Source organism: Rhinolophus sinicus, chromosome 3, assembly GCF_057876585.1.
Source record: "Rhinolophus sinicus isolate RSI-liver-muscle chromosome 3, RSI-T2T, whole genome shotgun sequence".
Classification (NCBI taxonomy): Eukaryota; Metazoa; Chordata; class Mammalia; order Chiroptera; family Rhinolophidae; genus Rhinolophus; species Rhinolophus sinicus.
Genome location: NC_142503.1, coordinates 160,577,929 through 160,599,859, shown reverse-complemented (window position 1 = coordinate 160,599,859; position 21,931 = coordinate 160,577,929). Strand labels below are relative to the sequence as shown.

The 21,931-nt window shown below is 40.8% G+C and overlaps 1 protein-coding gene across 7 annotated transcripts in view; it reads left to right on the top strand.

Moving 5' to 3' along the window:
• Nucleotides 1-21,931, top strand: part of NIN (ninein) — a 95,586-nt gene that overhangs the window by 4,024 nt on the left and 69,631 nt on the right. For all 7 annotated transcript variants that reach the window (XM_088797329.1, XM_019725670.3, XM_088797330.1 and 4 more), the window contains 2 exons: nucleotides 5,024-5,227; nucleotides 16,309-16,390. In XM_088797329.1, coding sequence (XP_088653455.1) covers nucleotides 5,045-5,227; nucleotides 16,309-16,390 — 265 coding nt within the window. In that variant the 5' untranslated portion in view covers nucleotides 5,024-5,044. Of the gene's footprint in view, nucleotides 1-5,023; nucleotides 5,228-16,308; nucleotides 16,391-21,931 lie in introns of those variants that run through there.

The window sequence follows — 21,931 nt, the reverse complement described above, 5'->3', positions numbered from 1 at the left end:
CAGACATTCCTCGTAGCTGTTCAGCTGCTGGACCATCTGGAGGGGAAATAAAAGGCCTGGGCAAGGGGCTCTGGCATTGTGCTCGTTTATTATTTGGTTTTCCCTGGCCAGGCTTTGTCCCCTTTTCACTCCCTCGGGCCCAGAACAGACGTCCCCTTTGGCCGGGGTACCATTCTTACAAGCTCCTTTCTATATCTTGGACACTGGAAAGTTCATAAGTTCATGTATCCACTTCATGCTCGCCTTATGTTGGGGACTTCATTATTCCAGCTGCACCCCCACCTATCTCTTTTCTTGTCCCAGTTGGCACTGTGATTTCATCAGCCAGGGTTGCCGGGGGCAGCACAATAACACAGATCTGCAATGGACATCCCTGTCACAGTCTGCACATTTTGGCAGCCTTGTTTTCAGTTATTTGGAAGGAAAAGTCTCCCAATAGTTCTCGTTATGAGTGGTTACTGGGTGGTAACTGTTTTGATTAATGGCTCTGTGCACCTGCCTCGTTAGAACTCCAAAATATTGCTCACACACTGGCTCTTTTATTCCCAAGGATTGGTAAAGGCTTCTGACAGTTGGATGCGGAAGGTAGATAGTGAAGAGAGGCCCTGGTTTGTGGCAGGCTTTATAAAACTGGGATTGTTCTTTGCCATTGGAAGGAAGATTTATCATTCCAAACCCAACTTTGTCTCTGAGTAAGATTCCTGTCACCGATGGGTGTCAGCAAGGCTTTGACTCTGGAAAACATTGAATTGCACAGATGAGACATAATTAAGTGTTTGGGGGAATAGTTAATAACTGACAATTCCTGGACTGTACCCATTGTTGAAGATATGGGGCTTTTCATTATCATTTTTATATAAAAATTTATTTCTTCCCTAAATCCCACAGCTGCTTTAGTAAAAAGAGATTGCTTGTTCTATGTTTCCCTAGTGCCTTGTGGCTAATAATTATTCAATATATGGATGAAGGGAGGAGGGTGAAAGGAACCCCCCCACTCCCCATTCCAATTTGTAGGAGTTTGTGGCCATCCAGTGTTCCATGGTGGTTTCCAGTACGTGGTACAAGTGACTAACACATAAAGGTGGAGACAAGTGATATGCCAGTGATATCATTTCATCGGCCCATTCATGTGGTCTGTGTATATGTATAGCACTGAAAGACAATGTAGGTTAGAGTCAGACCAGGGTTCAAGTCTCGGCTCCACCTTCATATCAGCTGTATCCTTAGACAAGTTGCTTGATTTTTCCAAGCCCCAATTTCCACATCTGAAATGAGAATATGGTATCTACTTTAAAGAATTAGGAGGATTAAATGAGATCATATATGTACTCAGTGTAGGCCACACTTACAGTAAATGCTCAGAAGTTAACATATATATTCTCCTGAACTTTTAATATTTCATGCTTTCTGCTTTCCTGTGACATTACATTTATCAGTAATCTGCCTTTAAGGATTGAGGAAGCATTGAACATTAGCTGATTCTATTACCATTTAGTAATGTAATATTTTAATGTACGTACTACGTCCCCTGTCTGCTTTTGCTCTCTGCGTTCTGGCATTCCACAGCTCCTGTTCTGTGTCTTTCAAGGCAGATAGATGTATGGCTGATTGACTTGTGTAAGTTACCTCTCCTCAGTTTTTACTCCTCCTTTGTAAGTCACAGGTATTTTCTTGGTGGTTTTCTCAATTCCCTTCTTATATCAGCTTTCTCTGGGATTGGCTACTCTCACTTGCTTACTACATTTAACCCTCACAGATGGTTATTATTCTTTTGATCCTATAAACCAGGGGACTAGGGAGAGTGTTTTGGTACAGATTCTCCTCCAAAGTCACATCTCATAGCAAGCAAACAAAAACAAGAAAAACAACAAAAAAAATGCAGCTGAAGTTTGTGATTTCATTGGCTCACTTACTAACTCCTTGAACCAAACCTCAGACAGCTCTGTGTGGTGCAGTTTGGCAGTGGGTGCTGGCTTTCTACTTCTGCATGGTTATGTGTAGGACTGCAAATGCCTTTGAAACGTGGTTGCATGAGGGAGGTAGAAGTGTGTTTTCTGAAGAAATAGGCATTTCAAAGTCTTCATATGCTCCTTTCTATACCTCTTTCAGGTTAAGTTTCCATTCAAGAAATCTCCATACACTCAGTCAGTCCATGACATTGACTATGTCCTGGTGTGAAGAACACACTCTATTATGGATTTGGGGGTAGCTATAAAAGAAATAGAGGTTGTGGACCTCACCCTTAAAGAAATTTCTGGCAAGTAGGGAGAAAAAAATTCTTGCACATGAAATTACTGATGAACATTTGGGAAATAATATCAATCAGTAGAAATGCATTCTGTGCCAGAAAAGTTCTGACAGTATGTCACCATATGTAACATCTTTTGGATGTTTCCTTCTAAATGATCATTTGTTCTGCAGGGGTAGGGCTGATTTTCCCCTTCAGTCAAAAGAATGCTTTCCTAATCGGGGTGTCTTGGGAAAGAGGGAGACGGAATAGAGATAAAAGAAAGCCCCTGTAAAATGAAAGAGGGTTGACTTAGTGAAAATCCAATGGCCTCCCAAAGAGCAGGGCGTGTTAGCTTATCAATTTAAAACCATGGATAAGATCAGTATTTCTCAGTACACTGTTAGTTTTATGGCTTCCTTTCATTGGTTTAGATGGACAAATTCCCTCCGCCCCCTTGAAAATAATTTTACAAAGGGGAAGTGTTAGAATTCTTTCAGTTTTGAGGTTTTTTTAAATATGCAAAATCAAACAAAAGCAGAATAGTCTGGCTTTTATGATGTTGGTCAGACTCCAGCCCAGGGGACTGTTAAACTCGGAGAGTGAGTCAGAGCTATGGCAACCCTGCAAATCCCAGGGCACCTTGGGGATTCTCCACAGATCTTAGGTGACAATTAACAGGCAGACTTTAGGTGAATCTCATTAGCCCAGTCTTGGTCTTGTCTAAATTCCTGACTTTTGTGGCTTTGCTTATCACCTTGGTGTTTCTTTCCTGATGCTTTGATGTTTATATAGCACTCTCAACGTATTTTGATAATATTTGCATAGTGATTAGTTAACCCAACAGACCAACTCTGGGAAGGTAGCCAGAACCAGCAGCACCTTGGTAATAGAAAAACTGATAATTAGGAGAAGAGATCCTCTGAGAACAGTGATCTGGACCACCAGCTTCAGCTCTGGTGCCACTTCATGTTAAGGAGGGACCCCAGTAAAAATCACACTGGGTGGTGGACTATTTGAATTAATCTTCTGAGCCCCCCCCCTGGTTGTGCTGACACCGTGGCTCTTCTTTAGCTTGTCATGTTTAAACAGTTGTCTGTGGAAAGCAAGCTACACAACCTACAGTAGCAGCTCTGGTTTGTTGTGGAAGGCTCTCTTCTTTCCCTTTCTGGCCATGTTCAACACTGTAAGTCGTGTGTTTCCCATGTTGTAATGGTCTGCTCCATGCACCATCACCTCTCAGAGTTCTCTGATCCAGGGCTGGGTTTAGCGAAAGGTACTGTTTTCACAGGTAGAATGGTGGTTGCTAGGGCCTGGGGGAGGGAGAAGTGGGGAGCTGCTGTGCAGTGGGTATAGAGTTTGTCACGCAAGATGAAAAAGTTCCAGAGATCTGCGGTTCAACAATGCACATATAGTTAATGATACTATACCATACAGTTAAAATTTTGTAAATAGGATGGATTTCATGTTATGGGGTTTTTATTACCATAAAAAAATTATATTGACAAGATAAATACATTGGTTGTTTTAAAGGTGCTACTTTTTATAGTCAAGGGCTGGTTCTGAGAGCCATGCCTCAGATGGCTGAGGTCACCATCTCAAGGGCATATGTCGTGTTTGGCTTCCATTGCATCATGGTGAAGGGACTTCCAATGTGCAGGTTTCAGGCTGTCATTGGAAGACCCAACCCATTAAAAATGAATTACTGTACAAGCAAAACACCAGATTCATTCCTAAAGTATGATGTACCTAGTATTTTATGATGTATATTTTTAGCAATAAATAATTCTGAGAGTTATTGATGACTCTACGTTGTTATGGATCCCATGGAAATTGGAAAAACAGGAGTTTGGGTGGTCAGAGAGGTAGAAGACAGAATAACCAGGTGAACAGAGTGAGACGGCCTAGATGGTAGAGTTCCCTGAGAATCTTTATGATTCATATGGTCTGCGGCTCCTTCAAACCTCACTGTCTGAAAGGTTGGAGGAGTGTTTTCCCCTTTCCCTAGGCAACTGAGCATTACCTAAACCTCCCTGGGACTAAAGCGAGCCTCAGGGAGTACTCTTCCTGTCACACCTGTAATTGCACCAATGAAGTTAATTGAGTTGCTTTTTGAGGAGCATGTGGAAAAGACATTCAGTCTCATGTAAACAGGGAGGTGGTTTTGTATCAGACTGTCCATTTCCTCTTGCTGCAACCCTCCGGTCTAACAACAAAGGAGATCATCTAGGCTGCAGTGTGAGAAGCTAAGCAGCTCCTCCAAGCTGACATATTGCAGCATCTGGGCAGGTGGTCTGGAGCTCTCAGACTGGCATGGAAACTCTGGCCCTGCAGGCTATTGCTGCTAACAGGTAGTACATTTGGAAGGACAGGATGTTAGAAGTGGTCTTTCACCATCTGTAAGTCCTGCTCCAGATGAGCTGATAGAAAGAGAACCGCTGGCTCTCAGTCTTGAGTCTGATAGACTGGTTGGGTGCTTTCTGCCTAGAGATGCCCTTCTGGTTACATTACCCCGCGGTGACTGGACCTTATGGGCGTTCCCCAGGTGGGTGCATGGGGCAGCTCCACTGGCCAGCGCTGGGCCTGGAGAGACCTGTGGTCTTGCTGAGGGGTGTACAGTGTTACCTCTCCCGCTGGCCCTTAGCAAGATCTTGATTGATCTGCATGAGGGGCCGAAGGCATACAGAGCATTCCCAAGGCGCTGGCATGGGTGAGGGTGGCGGTAGTGTGCCAAGCAGTGGCGGCAGTAGGACTCCAGGGGCTGCCACAACTTCTCCTTGTTTCTGTCTCACACAGGTGAGCGCTGTGGGCTATGGGATGGATGAGGTGGAGCAGGACCAGCATGAGGCCCGACTCAAGGAGCTGTTTGACAGTTTTGACACGACGGGCACTGGGTCCCTGGGACAGGAAGAACTCACCGACCTTTGTCACATGTTGAGCTTGGAGGAAGTGGCCCCAGTGCTGCAAGAGACGCTGCTTCAGGACAACCTCCTGGGCAGGGTAAGTAAGGTCTGGGGAAGAGCACCGGCAGTGGGAAGTGGGGGCGGTTTCTGTCGGGGCGCTGGGGGTGGGGCAAACCACACATATTGTAACTTGTTTCTAACATCCTGGCTGTCTGTGCCCTTGGCTCTTAATGTGATAAACAGACAAGATGTAATGGGTGTGACACAGCAGTGCTGTTCGCTCAGGTGGTGAGGGCCTGCTGTAATTTGTGCACTGAGCATCTTAGATAAAGAGAGAACAATAGGTAACAAGAGGATGTTTTCCAACTTTTTTCTTTGTGGATCATTTTATGGATGCCGCTTTTATCATTGAGACAGCAGGGGGGAGACAGATTTCCATTGAAGAGAAGGGAAATGCAGTAAGAAAACTGCCATTCACAGGAAAAGCAGATTGCTGTTGTGACTTTTACTTCCAATAAAGCTATTTCTTCTTCTGTGGGTTGTTTCTCAGGCGAAGTATTAATTAAACCCTTCACCCAGGAAATGAGGCTGGAGGGTAAGTAAATACAGTGTAGGTTCATTTAAAACCCAGCACGACTTGCTTCCAGCAGGGAGATGTGTGTGTGCTGATGTTAACTTCTGCATTTGACAACAAATAGTCATGTTCTCCCCATAAATCAAGTCACAGAGATGAGTAAGAAGTGAGAAGGGAGGGATCCTTTCCCCCCCACTTGCTGTTAGTGGGGAAGAGGTTTGGTCCGTTACGACTGATATTGCCTTCAAGTCTCATAATTAAGAGCATCGTTTGTATGGCTTTGGGTTGAGTCTTTCTGTTATTTTTTGAATGGCTGAGAGATAAAAATGGGCAACACTTTTTGAGTTCTGTTGCTGTCATTGCTGACACTTTGTAAACACTGGTTTCTGTCATGTGGTGTAAATTGAGGAAGTAGTCATGAAGCTCAATTTTATTCCAGTGATTGAAATTCCTTTTCTTCATTTCATTTTCACTGTCTCTTAGCTGACTAGTTGAGTAAGTGGCCTTAGGTGTTGAATGTACGATGTGTCAGCTCTCAGTGACATGAGACAGACAGGAGTAGCGATCATCCTGCAATGAATGCAGAAAGGAAAAATTTTCAAGGGCGTGGCACTATCAATGTGGTGGTTAACAGGGCTCACACTTAAAGAAAAAATGAGTTTGCAAAAGTGGGATCATTCTTGGTCACTTTGGGGCATTAGCTGCTTGTGAATACATGTGGTCTCTAAAATATGTTAAAAATCTTGCTTTGATGGGCGGCCGGATGGCTCAATTGGTGAGAGCGCAAGCTCTGAACAATAGGGTTGCCAGTTGGATTCCCACATGGGCCACTGAGCTGCGCCCTCCACAACTAGATTGAAGACAACGAGCTGCCGCTGAGCTGCTGGAGGGGCGGCCAGATGGCTCGGTTAGAGCACGAGCTCTCAACAACAGTGTTGCCGGTTCAATTCCTGAATGGGATGGTGGCTGTGCCCCCAGCAACTAAAGATTGAAAACGGACTTGGAGCTGAGCTGCGCCCTCCACAACTGGGTTGAAGGACAACAACTTGGAGCTGATGGGCCCTGGAGAAACACATTGTTCCCCAATATTCCCCAATTAAAAAAAAATCTTGCTTTGAAAGCAGTAGGAATGGGAGATTTGAGGATTAAACAAGTAATGCACTCAAGTGGTTTTTAGTTCTGCCTCTATCTCAGATTCTTTGGGGGAACCAAGAGTAGTGTTTCGCCCTGTGTTCCTTGGAGAGCTCAGACCTTTTGGCATCTAAGGAATCGTCTGAAAGAGTGGATCTCTTTTAATGCTTATTAAAGCCTGAGAAGTCAAAATACAACTTAAGGTTTTGTTGAGAGATTGTGTTAAGGTCAGTGTAAATATGGGACCCTCTGCTGTAGACGGACAGCACCTTGGCAGCAGACTAGCAGTTTGCTCCCCGGATGTTGCACATTGTTGCCCTTATTTGGCAAACTGAAATGAGGAGCAGCTATCGATTGATTTGTTAATGACTTGACACTACCAGCCTGCTTTTTACATTTGCTATTTGCCTGTGAATAATGAATAGCTAAGTGGTCTATAGCGTGATATTTACTTAGTGTGCACAGGACAAAAGTTAAATAGATGTATGCATGTTGATCTCATGTGGGGGGGTCCCTGGCGATTATCTTGAGAGCAAGGTTGACATGAATTAAAACGCTACTGTTAAATTGGAATTTTTTTATGAAACTGAATTATTCTCCTCAGGTGATCCCATAATCCTGGCCATCTGCTGTTAAGGTACTCTACGTGGCCTATAATTTTGAATTACAAGGGGAAAAAGTTCCTTAAAATTCACAGAAGTGATCCAAGTGCTATCACCTTCTTGATATATTGAGTAGGGTCATAAGTTGTAAAATTATAAGTTGTTTTTAATGGCAGTCATCGTTCTCTTTAGATAGTATTTATAAAAAGCTTGTAAGGGTTAGCAGTTTGGTTTAGTAAAACAGAAAGAAATAGCAGCACGACAAATCTAAATATATTCATCTATTCTTTAATTTAACAAATATGTATTATGTGTGTCTGTCCTGCATGTCAGGCATTCTACTAGTCTTATGGTATGGGTGCAACTTATTTATGTTCATTGTAAAGTTTTCCATTGAATTGGCTTTTAGGTACATTAGTATCCATCAACTTCTTGAATGCTTATGGTTTTAATTTTATCTTTTAAATCTTAATGAGTATAGTTTTTAAGTAAAATAAAACTTCCAAGTTTACCATTGGAATTAAGCTGAATTAATCATTTTTTCTTGAAAATCAAGTAAGAAGATAAAAAGCATTGTACCTCTCAACTAAGAACATGAATAGTCTGTATATTTTTTATTTTAAAATCCATCTTTAATAACTTCTTGTTCTTTTTTCTTGAAGCCTAATGTTTCTTTTGACAGCTGTTAAGGAAAGTAACTTAAGTTGACTTGCCATTTTCATGCATTTTCATAATAGGCCATTTACCCCCAAATTATGTTAAATTCATCTGTCCAATCTTGAAGCCATAGTCCCCTGAGCATGGGGTTACTGTGTAAGTGTTTGAAATGCCTAAAGATTGTGGATCACTGATTCGATGGAAAGAGAACATTCCCGATAGGTGTTTCCAACTAGTTTATCAAAAGAGCTCCATCCATATCTTTGTCACAGTTAAGCATCTGCCAGGTGGTGAGACCCCAAGAGAAGGGACTTTTCAAGACACTGAAGAACTTATAGTCTGGTCACATAATGTACCTGGCAGGTAAATAGTACGGGGAGCTAATACTACAGACATTTAAGAAAGGGAACCACATTAGCTCTTTCATTAAACCAAGTTTTCATCCAAGCAATGGATATATCTATTGTAAGTGCTGCCTGTTTTTTTGTGTCTTTTAAATGAAGTTTCCATATGCCTCTCTATCCCTTTTATTAGAAATCAGGACATAAATATGATAATTTACCTTGGTTTTATGGAAGCCTTTGGTGATATCCAGCTTGAAAATGCATTTTCCTTTTTTTTTAATGGAATATACCAGCTTTGAGACAAACATTGCCCTGAGTTTCTGATGAGTTTCCTTGCTATACTCTTTAATATGAATCTGGAGGCTGAAGGGCCCCATGTCCTTGTCACTCTTTAGCATCAGAACAAGCTACCTGGTAGTAGAACTCACCATTGGCTTCCAAAGAGTGCTGTGGGTAGGTGGACTTTGGTCATCAAAGGCACTTGGAAATTTTTTAGTATGAAAATTTGATGTATATAATTTACTTTACCTTTCCCACCTTTCATTTTAAAGTGCTTGAGGTTCTTTTGTAAATGTCAAGATTAATTTATATGGAGGATTTGCTTCTTTGTTGTTTCTAATTCATTAAAAGCTTTTAAAGATTTCTTTCTCTAATACACACTTTAACCATTTGAAAAGCCAGTCAGAAATACAGACGCACTTTCTGGCAGTGACTATTTGATCTTGTTCTCTGTGCACAAAATTGCGCTTGATCATCAAATAGTGCCTATTTATAACCACCCCATGTCCATGCTCCTGTTTCATACTATTGATCCAAGGTTTTTTGACTGCATTGGAGGGAATGGTGGAAACATTTCTCATTGCATCTCTTAAATGTCGGAACCTTCACTGTACCTTACTGTCTAACCACTGTAGAGTAACCTAAAATGATAAAGGATGTTTTCTGATTCCTGTGTTGGTCTTGTGACTCTGGGTATCTCTCCATCACTTCCTTCCTTTTCAACATTCTCATCTGGGGTTGAATTGAATTCTTAAGGGTCTCTGGTTCCCATTTACAGACAAACAGACAGTCTGAGTAAGAGGCTACGAGACTTGTTTCTAGTCTGTATTAACAGTTCCTTGTCAAATTTAATGCAGAATTATTTTTGGTTTTGCATCCTGTGAACCTTGAGTCTCTCAGAGGTGTGTAGTTTGACAGAAAGCAAGGGCTGAGGGAAGAGCTGTTGGGAAGGCCTTCTACTTTCAACAAGAGTTGGGAACAAGCACTAAATGATTATTCTTTTCTACCTACTTTATTTCAGTAATGATCATCTCTTTCACCAGAGAAAGTATGCTCAGGAATGCTCATTAGATTCCCATAATATTTCACTGATACTTTTATGAGTAGCTTTTTGTCTGCACAAGGGGACTTAAAATTTTCAGTGTCCATCACAGATTTTAGATTTAACTGTTCATCTGTATGACAGAGAAACATGGAACCCAGAACTTTGAAAAGTGTAGTGACTTGTCCAAGGTCAGGGAACTCATTTGAAGCAGCACTAGAATGAAAACCTAGATTTCTCAGTCCCTGAATGTGAATGCACGCCTCCATAGCCTCCTCAGACTCCACATATGCAAAAATGAATCTCACTGTGTCTCCTCCCTTCAACCCACCCCTACCTCCACATCGAGACAGTGTACGATTGGAGCATAGTCTTTGAAGTCAGACCTGGATTTACATACTGACTCTTGCCACTTTTTAGTCATATGGGCATTTTATCTTAAATATTCGGAGCCTTAGTTTCTTCATCAGTATAATGGGAAAAATAATACCCTCCTTGTAAGATTGTGATGAGGGTTGACTTAGATTGTGTATATCAAAGACATCATAGAACCAGTACAGTTAACTGCCGTGTTCTACACCTCTCTCCATCTCTTACATACCTAGAATGGGGCTTTGGTACACAAGGACTTCCCACTAAAAATCTTCTGAGAAATCTCATTAGAGAATGGATTTGCTAGAAACTCTTATGTGGTGGTGGTTTGCATCTATTTCTGTCCATAGGCAGGGCTCCTTGGATCAGTCTTGAGTACAACTTCATATAGTTGCTTTAGGTATTTAAAACCTGCCTTTGAAAATGGCCTTTGTCTGTCTACATTGTCTGCAGTAAATGACGAGTAAGCTACAATAACCTGAGTGCTTTATTTAGAATACAACGTTTCATAATTATGTCTTTCATTATGACATAATTATGATCCAAGTCATTTATCTTTGCATAATGCCATAAACATTATTTTCCTCTACACTGACCTTGTGATGAGTCCATATTTCTATACCCATTTCAACTAACACAATGTTTTGAGTGTTCCCTCATTGATTTCTCTTTGTATTACTAGATACAAACCTCCTAAGAGTGATGATAGTCACGTGGGCCTTTGTCTAGTTTAACAAGCTCACTTTGTTGAACGCTGGATTGAGCTTTCTGATCTTGGGTCTGTTTGAAGTGCTGCCTGCACACGTATGGAAACTATATTCATTTGATCTCCAAGACTGCACAAGATGATTTTATGCAACGCTAGGTTCCTTATTCTACTTCCTGTTGCAGGTTTTTTTGTGGTTTAAAATAGTGTTTGTTTCTTGTGTATGCTTAAATTCTTTTTTCAGAAAGGCAAATTGTGTCTATAAAAAAAACATTCATATGAAATTTGGAGAGCAGAAGTGGTGAGGTAAATTTCTATTACGCGGTGGTAACACTTGACAAAAAATATCAGACTTGACTAGTCTTCCTGTTAATTTAGTTTAAATGTCATATGTGTTTTCAGTCAGTCATGTAATTTCCCTCATGCTGTAAACTGCCCTTTGAGGCATACAAGATATAGGAATGCCTTATAAAATGAATGGCAGCAATTATTATTCAAATGAGGAGATACCAGCCAGTGTACACACAGCTGGGAAGCTTGTTACCTGGTGAGATTTAATTGCATTGTATATTTGTGAAGACATCTAAATTTTAACATAGTACAATAGTAAAACTCCCTTGGAGGGGAAAATAATCGTATTTAAAAATTCCAGTTACTGAACTTCGTGAGCCCACGGATGCTCATTTCTTCACAATAGAGGGCATTTATTAACATTTTGGTTCTGCCTTGTGCCCTCAGGGGCTTTTCCGCCACATCAGTATTCATGAGCATTGATGAAAAATAGCAGTCACCTGCCTCTCTGTTAGAGCACTCTCTTCTTGAAGCATGTGGAATTTACTGTTGTTTGAAGTGGAGGGTCCACTGTCTCTATGTCCTTGCAAGAAGGAAAATAAAGATCAACTTAAGACTTAAAGTTGCTCCAATATTTTTCTTAATTGAGATAGCATTGGTTAAAAACATTATGTAAGCTTCAGTTGTACAGCATTGTAATTCACTGTGTGTATACACTATAGCATGCTCACCACCAAGAGTCCAGTTTCCATCTGTTTACCACATAATTGACCCCTTTTCTCATTCTGCTGTTTCCCCACTGCTCCAGTTGTTTTGATCAGCTTGCCAGCTTTTCGGGGTTTTAGATTTTTTTTGTCGGGGAGGGAGGGGTTACCTAGATAGACAATGTTGGATTATAAAGAACCTCTGAGTTAGTAATCATGTTTAGTCCTTTTAGACTCTTCTAAAATGTGGCTGATTTAATACCTTATTCGTCCGTTTTGGAAATCTGTAAGCTCTGCTTGTGAATATCTTGGAGAAGTCAGATGTCATCAAATGTCCCTATTTTCCTGCCTGCTGGCCCAGTAAGATATGCTTATTTTTCAGAGGCCCCTACCAGCTTGTGTCTGTCTCAGAATACTTAACCAGATTCTACCTAGTGGTTGCTAATAAAAATTCCTCTTTCATTCACCATTCTACCCTCCCACATTCTAGAATCTAGAATATGGCTGATAAACTTCTTGAGGGCAGAGGTTATGTATCTTCTTGATGTTATATTCCCTGAAGTCCCAGTGGACTGCTTTATGCCTAGTGGCTTTGTGTAAAGTTGAGGATTTGACTTGGAGCAGCAGAGGGATTTCCCTGAAAGGTTAGAGCAGGAGTGGAGCAGGCCTGGGGCAGGCAGAGTTACTAGACTTTAATGTATCTAGTTAGAAGGCCTGGGTTCTCCAAGTAACTCCATCACTTCAAGATGTGTGGCCTTGGGCCGAGTACAGGTCTTCTCCGAGCCTCTCTCATCAGTTCTAAGGATGGATGCCTGTCCTTAGAGCAGCTCACACGGATGTTGTGAGAACCAAATGACCAAATGTCCAGGAAAGAATGAACCTACACTAACACCCCCGTTCATCTCGTATTATCCAGGACCCACGTTAATAAAATTTTCTAATAACTGGATCTCTGACCCCAATTAGTGGCAACCTTTTTTAAAAAACTGGTTAACCATTGGAAATTTAAAAGTTTTGTATTAACATTTTGCCCTACCAAAGAGTATATTAAACATTACAAGGTTGTTCTTAATTATTTAAATCTTCTTGTCTATCACTTATCCTTCTAGAAGAGTGATACCCTCAGGATTTATTTAGCAGCACATAGATCCTTGCCCCAGCAAGGATCCTAGACTTTTAGGTTTTTGAGGGCATGTGCCTTTTTTTATGTAGTTCATATAGTTTTAAAAAAAATAGTTTGTTGAAATGTAAAATATATTATACTTTGTTGTTAAAATGTAAAATATATTTTATTATGTTTGTTTGAGGGAGGATAGTCAATGTCTTTCCTCAATCTCAATATGTTGATAGTTACTTCTTACACTTACCTTAGAGCACCCCTGTGTTTTTTTGGGGGGGGGATATTGGGGAACAGTGTGTTTCTCCAGGGCCCATCAGTTCCAAGTCGTTGTCCTTCAATCTAGTTGTGGAGGGTGCAGCTCAGTTCCAAGTCCAGTCACCGTTTTCAATCTTACTTGCAGCTCATTGTCTTCAATCTAATTGTGGAGGGTGCAGCTCACTGGCCCATGTGGGAATTGAACCGGCAACCCTGTTATTAAGAGCTCGCATTCTAACCAACTGAGCCATCCAGCCATCCACCCCCATCTTTTGTTTGTTGCTTCTAATCTGTGGCAGGTTGGGAAGCAGGCTGATGAAGCTTATAATAAATCAAGTAGGGCGAGGATAAACAGCTCCTGAGTTGCTTCTGCGGCATTTTCTATGAGTAGAACGTGTGGGTTTTATGATGCCTTCCTCAGCTCTGGATACCACTTGTTTCCTGATTGTCTGCTGTATTCTAGATCACTGAGGTGAAGAGATAAGCAACCTCCACATAAATGAGGATAATACTGTCTTCTAAAGTTGGTGTGTTTGTATGAGGCCTAAGTATCCCTTGAATACGGTATAATAAAGCCTTGGAAGCTGATTAAAAGTAACTTCCCAATTATAGCTGTTTTTGTCATTTTTTTAGGGGGAGTAAAACTGAGGTATGATGATTTTCCATGGCTAATACTCACTGAATTGAACTGTTAGGATGAAATTCAGAAGGGCTCTTTCCAATTACCGCTATCAAAACATATCTTTAGAAGACCCTGCAGAGACCCACAGAGACAAGTATAAAAGATGTGAAAGTCTCAAGGCAAACACCTCCCTTTTGAAACAGAAGCCTCTCTCTCTTCAACTCATAACTGGCAAGAAGAGACTTAGGTTTCACTCAGGCCATCTCTATTAATATCCTAAGAGAGGAGAAACCCAGAGTTAGGGTCCCTTCACAAAGCAGACTGGCTCAGTTTCTCCAATGCTGGGCAACTGCACAGATCCTGGGGGCACCCTGCTGTCACCACCCCCCCCAGTCCTGCTTAGCTGTCTTGGTTACTGTCATGGCCAGTTGCTTTGCCTGAGAACACGGCCCTGTTTCTGCATAAAAGTGATGGGACCAGTCAAGCCTGTTATTATACCTGTTAGTAGTATCACTTCCACTTGCTGAGTACCTAATAAGGGCCGGGAAGTTCTACATACTTTACATAACTCTCGTTTTCTCTCCCCAATGCTGCTCTGAGGGGAGTGCTATTATAAATAACATCAAGTACATGCAGTGCTCTTAGCACAGCATCTTAGCACAGCCTCCCTCCCTGTGACATTTCCTGAGACGCTGTGCTCAGTGGCAGCAGGGATCCTTGTCACTCCCTTCACAGCTGTATTACCACGGCCTCGGATTAGTGCCTAGTGCATAGCAGCTGCTCAATAAATATTTGTTGAATGAACCATAAATATTAGTTGTTAGATAGCCCCATTTCCACACATGAGCAGACCAAAGCTCAGAGAGGTGTAGACATTTAGCCAATTCACAGAAGGAAGTGAGTGACTGAGCCAGAGTCAGAACCTGGACCCAGCTGGTTCCGGCACACAGCCTGTGTTCCTAACCCTTCTGCTGCACTCCCTGAGAGGGAGGCCTGATTCTGGCAGGAAGTAGTAAATGCCTGCAAGTGCCCCTAATGGGGAGTGCCCTTGGGCATGTGATGTCTGCGGACCGGCTGGTTGGGAACTGGAGCTGGGATGGCACAGTGCCTGAAGCCCACCTCTGACTCTGGGACACGGCCCTCTGCCCTCCCCCAGGCTTCTTAGTGATTTGTCATCTGTGAAACCTAATTAGCACAGCCTACATTTCTACAGTCTTTTAACTCTTTCATTGATTGCACGGCCCTAGCTCTTTAGCGGATGCCCAGACTCCCTTGACAGATTTCTGCTCTGGCTCTGTAGATTATGCTGATTTTTAGTCTACGTGATCTAAAGGAATATGATTTTGGAGTATGACTCAATCAAAACTAATTGTAATAGAGAAATCACATATACTTTGGGAGAGTGTTGTCAATTGCAAGTATCTACAATTTTATGACATAGGAATCTCAATGGCTTTCTCTCCTTTGATTTGCATGGGTAACACAGTATATGACTTTTCCATTGTTTAGATAACTCTTGAGGTTTGTTGCATTTCCAAATTTAATTTGAAAGTGTTTTATATCTGTTGCATATGTTTAAACTTCTAGGCCATGTTTTATAAAGATGTCCAAAGAGACCCATAAGAGTGTAAATTAAAGATTTACCAAGTTTGTATTTATATATGGGCTTCTGTATAAATAGATGCCACGTTATCAAACTAGAATAATGGTGAGAAGAAATACCGTCTCTCCCTTCTGCCGCATGGTGCAATCACATAAATTTATGTTATAGAAAAATATACGTGGCCGGAAAGACAACCGTTTTACCCCTTTAACCAGTGATATCCCAATTCTAACTATTTATTTAAAGAAAACTCAGGTTCTTTCCTACTTCAGTCCAGGTAACTGTGTTTTTAAGAATTCAGGAAAATGCTTTCCAAGGTCCTTTTATCCTTTGTGTTTGCTATTGATTTTTGCTTATTTATAGAATCATAGGGGCCTTGGGAGATAAATATTATACACCTGCCCCAGGCAAAACTATATTCAAGTCATCCTCAAAAGATAACTTACTCCTTTCTAGACTATCTTAAGAGATAAAAGCATTTTTAGGACATCATTACAATACATCATTTACTTGGGAAGTTTCTCCTAATATCTAACCTAACATCTTTCTCTTCTGGTCTTATTCAGAAAAATAAGAATTCAAAATATATCTTTGTATGAGTTTATAAAGAAGGTTTTGCTATATAGCTTTTCCCCTCAGGGTTGAATAAATATTGATATTAGTATTTATGATACTGGGGTGTCAAAAATAATCAGCCCATTTTCCCTTTAGTGCTTTAGAGAAATGAAGAAAAAAGGGAACAAAAGCAGGTTGTGACTTACTGCTTTGAAGCTCTCAGGATGCTAACAATGGTTCTGGTACCTTATATGTAGATGGATTTGTTTCCTTAAGACTGTGGAAATGATTTTGAATTTATTTTGAATTGTTTATTTTTAGGTGCATTTTGACCAGTTTAAAGAAGCGTTAATACTTATTTTGTCTAGAACTCTATCCAACGAAGAACACTTTCAGGAACCAGGTAAGGACACTCACTTGTCTTCTCTACCTTCCCCTATAAAAGTTGTGCAGGGAAGAATTTGGGGACCTTGAAGCATGTCTATGAAAGATTTGGGGCATCTGCCTTTCATGGATTGAGCAGTTATTTTCAGTGACTTGTCTTTTGATATTATCATAAAAGCCTTGCAGCTGTTGAACACTAAAATGAGACTTCCCTCCGACAACAGCGAATTATGGAAGAAATAATTGGATTGTTCCTAGGCAGTATGTCAGGTGGTGTGGCAATAACTCACTCCTGAAATGAGCAGAGTGAAGCTGAATGATGCTTCCTTCATTCTTATTTCCTGTGTACGTTGAAGGATATGAATTGGGAATTTTGCCTGAAAAAAGAAGGGTGGCCTATCTAGAGACAATTTTATTTAGTCCTGTTGAGTGGATAACCCTCTGCTATAGACATTATCACATTATAATTGTTTATCTCCCCCTCTCAAGTGATAGTTCCTTGAGGACCATGTGGTTCATGTTTTTTATATTTCCAGGGCCTAGTAGAATGCTTAGCACATAGTAAGTATTCAGTGAATATTATGAGTTTCATATACTTTATTGATTTTTTTAAAGGCACTATAGATTATAAAACGCATCACTATTTTATGTATCTCTAAGAAGAAAAATTGTTGCCAGTTATAATAGTAAAATACCATTAATTGTAAGACACATCTTAATTTCAGTGTTCAAATCTAGGGGTGAGTGTGTGTGTGTGTGTGTGTGTTAGAATTGATGAAATATGGTACTTGATGATACTTGTGTGTTTTAGAATTGATGAAATATGATACTTGATGAAATATGGTAAATATTTAAGGGGAAGTCCAAAGAGTGTTGACATTTGTATTATAATACAACCCAGTTTTATCAAATCAGTGGTCATTGGGCTGGGGTTAGGGGTTGACTGTAAAGAGGCATGAGGAGATTTTGGGGGTGATGAAACTTTAATGTCTTGATTGTGGTGGTAGTTACAGATTTTATGAGTTTTTCCAACCCATAAAATTGTGCACTAAAAGGGTGAAAGATACTCTATATAAATTATACCTTAATGAACCTGACTTTAAAAAACAACATAAAAAATACAGTCCAGTTTCTGAGACTGAGGAAAATCATTAACATTTTGTTGCTACCAAGAGTCATTCAATGTGACCTATTTAGATGAAGCACAGATGGGAACTCATTTCTTATCCTCACTAGTGATCCAGTTCTTCGTCGCACCTTCTGAAATGCTCCAGATTTGTGTCATGTGTGTGAACACTGTGTTCAGCACTGTTTTGGATTCCGGATTGAGTCTCCCCCTTTTTTGCATATGGTGACCACCCCTAAGAAGGTTCCTGTCAACTCTGAGACTTGCCAGGGCCCTCTGGAAGCCAACAGTGAGCCTGGGAAGAAGGTTATTGCCTCCTCAAGATTTTCTAGTCTAACAGTAAAATTTCTGTAGTTGATCACTGCTGGAACGTGGAATTTTGTTCTTATGGGGTCTCACATTTTATTGATATTTTTCCTTATGGAAGGTTGTTTGTCATCTTGATAACAATGGTGCAAGAGCTAGGACCCTGAATAGAACTATGGTGATGTTACCATAACGTTTTAGTTAATATGAGCATAGGTCCTAAGCATAAGTTCCGTGTCCTTCTGTAGGCTGATAATGTGCTTTTGTGCAGGTTTGGAGGACGCAGCCCTGCCACTAGGTAGTCCACATGACCCTTCTGCTGCCCTTTCTTCAAATCCTGTACCGTCATGTGCCAGAAAATTGTCATAATAAAGATAGAGATTTACGGTGACTACACATGTGAAGAGTGAGCCCTAGATTTGAGCAGTGTGGGGACATAAATAATGGGACGAGGGCATAGACAATGGCTGGCTGAGCCTGGTAACAGCTAGGAGGTAACATTTATGATTCTGGCTCCAGATGGTGTTTCAGAGTCATGTGTGTGCCTTGCTGCTGTACAGGCCGAAACCATAATTTGGATAAGTCTTCCAGGACAACACACAGAAGGGACTTTTATAGTTTCTCTGTGTGTTCCATCCTTTGCACAGGCTGGAGCAAGCCTTTGTTATAGAGCTGCTCCAAATCCGTGTGATGAAGCAGCAACATACTTATCGAGAGCATTTCATCCAGCATTTTTGTCACTTCCCTGATGTTTGGTCTGGCAGGATAAAATCAGGGATCGAGTCTGTGCCTTAAGCGTATTTTATCTCACAGGAGGCAGTGAGTCAGCCGTCCCTCCCACATTCCCAGCTTTGTTCCTGAGCATCTCTGCTTTTTCTATCTTTTGCCCATCTCTGTCTGGCCCTTCCAGTTGTGTCTGGGGATCACACAGTTCTTTCTACTCAAATGTTCTCCCACCCACTCTAAAATGTGACGCCACCCCACAGGCTGATTGGCGAGGCTCGTGAGAGACAGAAAGAAGGGTCCAGGATTCAAATGCAGCATATCAAGAGGCCACCCGAGTTCACCCCCTCCTTCCACTTTATGAAAATAACTATCCTTTAAGGCACAGACCATATCATTGTCGGGCTACAGAGAACGCTGCCATTTTAACCATGAGCAAATTGAGACCTCAAGAGGGACAGACCTTACTTGACGTCTCACAGATAGTGGCAGAGAGGATGCTGACGCTGTATCGCCAAGGGATGTAACTCCAAGAGCCTGTAGTTTAAGGATGTCAGCCCTCAGTTGGAGAGCTGGGGCCACCCCAGTCCTCATCAGTGCAGGCTGGCCAGAAAGATTCTGACAAGTGGCCAGAGGCAGCCGGAAGGAGTGACTAAGAGCAAGTCCCACCTGATCGTTAGTGACAGGGAGGCCTGTGTCCTCAGCATCATTTGGCTGTTCAGTACTCAATTTATCGTCTACCATAAGGGCCGGGCTGTGGTATTTGTGTCTTGCCTTTTGAAATCAATGGTCCTACTGGACTTTGAGAGAAAAGATTATCCTTAAACTATGAAAGGTGACTGAAAACATAGGAAGGCCATAGTGCATAGCCTTAGAAACGGGATGGATCCTGAAGTGATATTTTATAACATCTAAGATTTTCATACATTGAAAATTCCAGATACTATACAAGACCATAATATAGAAAAGCCAGCTTGATATGTTGGAAAGAACCTTGAGCCAGGAGTTATGAAATACTGTCTCTACCCTTCTCATTGGGTGGCCGTATACGACACAACCTCTGTGGCCTTTGTTCACCCCGTATGTAAAGGTGGTTGTACAGGAAAATACTTAAAATCCACTCAGCTCAAAGATTTGATTGTGTTGTGTCCTAATATCGAAATGACTTTATCTACTTTTATGAAAAAACTTAGTTTCTGTTTCCATAAGATTTTTACCTAACAAATGGACACTGTAAAGTTTTGCTTCCTAGGGACAAATGCCCAGTAGATGACATGCTGTCATATTCTCCTAATAAAAGGCAGTTATGTGTAAATAATACAAAAACAAAGTTATAGTAGGATTTGAGAGGAGATGGAATTCACATTATTTCTGTAGTCTTGGGTTCCACCATTTATAACTTCTCTGAGGTACAGTTTCTTTATTTTTAAAAATGGAGGGTATGGACTAGACTATTTTTAGCATCTTTTTAACTCTAATATTTATGATTGTAAATCTTAGCAGAGAGTGTTTTCTTTAAAAAGCAAAAATAACAATAATGACAATAACAACAATACAATGAGAATGACTGAAATTCAGATAAGGGTAGAAACATGGATTTGGGTTGTGGGGAATCTTTTGTCAATTCTAAACTGATTAACATTGCCAGTGGCCTAACTCCCTCATATCTACATGTACAATTTAGTTTTTAAATTACTTTCTTGGAATAAGTGAAGAATGACAACTTAATTATTAGTCATTTATTCAATTTGCTATGGCCTTGGATTGTGAAATTTTTGTACGTAATAGAAATGCTGGCCCAGGCTCTAAGCTGTCTGAATCTGTTCTCCAGAGATTCTGTCCTCATTTGATGCATCTTGCATTAGATTTCTACTCTGTAGTCGATGTTAGCATAATGCAGGTTGCCCTTTTTTTCCCTGTTATGGTTTGTTTATCTGGTGAGGGAGAACTCAGGTTTGGAAAAGCCAAATCATTAGGAAGATCAGACTAGGCCTGGTTTTGGTGCAGATGATTGGTTTCTGTTATTTGTTTCTTTGTAATAAACATTCCTAACTCCAGGAACCACCCTACTTTTGATTATTTTCCTGATGTTCTGAAGAAGCTATAAGTACCTATAATAAACAGCACCTTTTCATTCGCTCAGCAAATGTGCGTTGAAGCGGGTCTGAGGGTGTCTGGCGAGGTCTTGAATTGCGGTGATGGAAGATTTCTGTTTGTAGCTGTATTCAGAGGCGGTGGACCAGGCACCCCTGTTTTTAGGAGATGTTATACACAGATGGCCCAACAGGCCTGTTCTGTTGTCCTCTCTTTGGCTGAGTAAGATAAGTAAGAACTTAGTCTCCTGTTCCCTTGGTATCTATGAGATATTGACAGTGAGGACCAGCACATTTCTCCCTAAATTAAAAGCATAATAAAACCACCACCACTATCACCACCACGACCACCAAAAGCAGGTGTGGGGAGTCAGTTTATGAAGTCAAGGTGAATTGGGAACGCTCACACCCACTGGTGGTCAGGTAAAAAGATAGGACTTCCCTGGAATGATATACAACAATAGGTACCAGAAACTGTAAAAATACCTTTGGCTAATCAGTGTTACCGCAGATCTTATGCTATAGAAATAATTATGGATGTTCACAAAGATGAGTGTATATGGATAGTCATTTAAAACAGAGAAATATATATATGTGTATATATATATATATATATATATATATATATGTACATATACATACGTATATAAAGCATAAATATTTGACAATGTATTAGTTAGGCAAATTATGATGTATCTTTGTAATCAAAGATTAAGCAATTATGAAACTGTGCTATAGAAGAATACTTATTGTTATGATGATTTTACTAAGGGTAAAAAGGCAATTTAAAAAAAATATGTGTATGTGCAAAAAATATAGTCATATTATTTAAAATTAAATAAATAGGGCTGGTGAGAATGTTTATAATGTGAAACAGTTTAGTTGGGAGTTCTGCTGATGTTGTAAGTTTATTTCAACTTCAGTGTATGAGAAAGTTTCCAAATGGGGGAAGTAAAGATGATGATTTTGTACAGGGAGTCTTAGAGAATTGGTGTGTCCCTCTCGCATCAGCCCCTTGCTGAAGGGAAAAGAGATAATAAGGAAAAGAAAATGAGGGCAAGAATGAGATGGAGGCAACTCTAGTTTCTGAGATGATGGACTGGATAACGCCATTAGGCTTTGCCACTAAACTTACCTACTGCAAAAAATGAGATCGAGGAAATTTGCTTTGGGATTATGCAAAGCAAGACTTTGAGACTTTTTTTTGGGCTATGAGACTCTCCCTGACTCTGCTCCCCTGGGGCCCCATGTGGGTGCCTCTCACTGGTGAGCTGGCTCCTCCCAGGAGAAGGCTGGAGAAATAATCATATCA